The sequence below is a fragment of the Zea mays genome, chromosome 9 (genome assembly GCF_902167145.1).
Source record: "Zea mays cultivar B73 chromosome 9, Zm-B73-REFERENCE-NAM-5.0, whole genome shotgun sequence".
In the NCBI taxonomy this organism is placed as follows: Eukaryota; Viridiplantae; Streptophyta; class Magnoliopsida; order Poales; family Poaceae; genus Zea; species Zea mays.
This window is the reverse complement of record NC_050104.1, coordinates 98474789-98477012: the sequence shown is the minus strand read 5'-3', so window position 1 is coordinate 98477012 and position 2224 is coordinate 98474789. Positions and strand designations below refer to the sequence as shown.

Sequence of the window (2224 nt, the reverse complement as noted above, 5' to 3'; positions counted from 1 at the left end):
CCCCGTCTCACCCCACGCGTAACGGCTCCTTCCGCTGTCCCTCGCGCGTGGACCCACCTCTCAGTCCCTTGCAACTCACGCCGTCGCCCGCCCGCCCGCCCGCCAGCCCGCCTTACCCCACGCGTAACGGCTCCTTCCGCTGTCCCTCGCGCGTGGACCCACCTCTCAGTCGCTTGCAACTCACGCCGTCGCCCGCCCGCCAGCCCGCCTTACCCCACACCCCACGCGGCCCCGGCCGCCTGTCCTTATCCGTCCTTTTCCCGCCCGACTCAGGCGCAGCGCAGCGCGGCGCGGGCCGCCTCCTTATTAAAGCGAACTGCTACCTCCCCCTTGCCTCCAACGCAAAACCACTTTTCCTTCACGCATCGCAACGCATCTACACTTCCCAAAACGCAGCAGCACTTCTTTCCTCCACTTCCCAAATCGCAGAAGGACCAGGGAACAGAAGAGACCCTTCGTTTTCAGTCCGGAACTGGCGAGATCAATGGACGCCGCCGGGGAGGCCTCGTCGCCGTCGTCCCCGTCGAAGCTGCGGGACAAGCTGCGGACCACGGTGTGCTGTTGCTTCGGCGCGGGCGGCGGCCCGGAGAGGACGAGGTGGCGGCGGCGGGGCGCGGCCGCGGCCGCGGGCGAGTTCCGCTACGACGCGCTCAGCTACGCGCTCAACTTCGACGAGGGCGACGACGACGACGCGTACGCGGACCCCGCCGCGGTCTTCCGGTACAGGAACTTCAACGCGCGCCTCCCGTCCTCGCCGGCCGCCGCTGCCGCGGTTGGGACCCAGCGGCAACACACCACGGCCATCGCCTAGAACGTAGAACGTGATGGCTCTCCTGTAATTTTTTTGGCCGACTTCTGTAATTTTTTTGGGCCCCCTCCTTTAACTGTACGATCTACTAAACGAGCGACAGAGTTCTTAAGCTCCTCTGTGCAGCGACGTACTCTAGCGCGTTTTATGTATATAGTATTATTACTCTTGTCATAGTACCAGCATTCAGAGTGTTCCATCAGATTGGAAGTGGCGGTGATGAACCCTAGAAATCGGGGATTCGATTCCAGAAAGAAATATCTCCTCGCCGAGAATCTCCTCTGTTTATCCGTTAGATGTCTTTTGTCTGAGATAAAGCAAAAAAATCTCCTTCGGAATGGAAAAAAAGATCTGCTGCTACATATGGACGCGCGTGTGATCGACGAAGCTAGCGGATTTTGCGGCTGGTGACGAAGCCGTGATGAAGTTGTAGGGGAAAGAAAGCAATGCGAATGATCCGCTGTCGCGTTGCTGACTCATGAGTCCACTTGGTTGTTGGGACTTGGGAGTACTAGTTGACGTAGCACCCGTGTCTCGTCCCCTCCAAAAAAAAAGCTTAATTAATTCTTTGTAAGATGATATTAATATTTGTATCTTTAAATAATTTACTATAAAAATGTATAATATAATTTCTCTAATAATATTTATTTAAGATCATAAATACTAATATAATTTTATATGTTACTCTGATATGGATAAGGATGGCAAGGAGAAAATTCCCGTCGGGAATAACTCCCATCCACGTCGTCGCTAAAAAAAATCTCCACTATAATCCTTACGAAGGTTTGCATGGAACAGTTTTTTCCATTCATGTTTCCCGCTGGAATAAATCCTGATAAGGCCTTGTTCGGTTACATGGGATATAATCCCATCATGGATTTAATCCGGGTATGGATTGGGTGAATCCATATCTCACACCCAATCCCATGGTGGGATTAAATCCATCAACAAATCCATGTGACTTTCAAAGCTAGTTATTCTTTTGATCCATGGATTCTAATGTAAACTTGTGCAATATCTCATGGATTTGTTCCATACCTAATGGGCTATGGATAGAATCCATGTCTTCCATAGTTTAAAAAATTCCCAAACCTTTGGGTTATATTCCATGATGGGTTTAACCGAATAAAAAAAATTAAGTAGTCATGGATTATTTTGGGGCATGGATTGAGGCATGGATTTAATTCCAATCCATGCTAATCCAGAGCGGGATTGGTGTAAACGAACAAAGCCTAAGCTAATTATTTATACTCATCATTTAAATTATAATTAAAACGTATATCTTTATTATTAATGCAAAACATTATTATTTATACTCATCGTCAGATGTCAAAAAACATTATGGGTATATCAAAACGAACATATTGTCAAATCTTTTGACAAGTTAAATTATTTATCTTTATCATTAACTATTAC

At 48.5% G+C, this 2224-nt stretch overlaps 1 protein-coding gene across 1 annotated transcript; it reads left to right on the top strand.

The window, feature by feature from the left end:
* Positions 1-338: 338 nt before the first annotated feature.
* LOC100274790 (uncharacterized) lies at positions 339-982 on the top strand. The gene has a single exon (NM_001149071.2). The coding sequence runs from the start codon at positions 485-487 to the stop codon at positions 809-811; it is 327 nt and encodes a 108-aa protein (NP_001142543.1). The 5' UTR covers positions 339-484; the 3' UTR covers positions 812-982.
* The last annotated feature ends 1242 nt before the right edge of the window (positions 983-2224 follow it).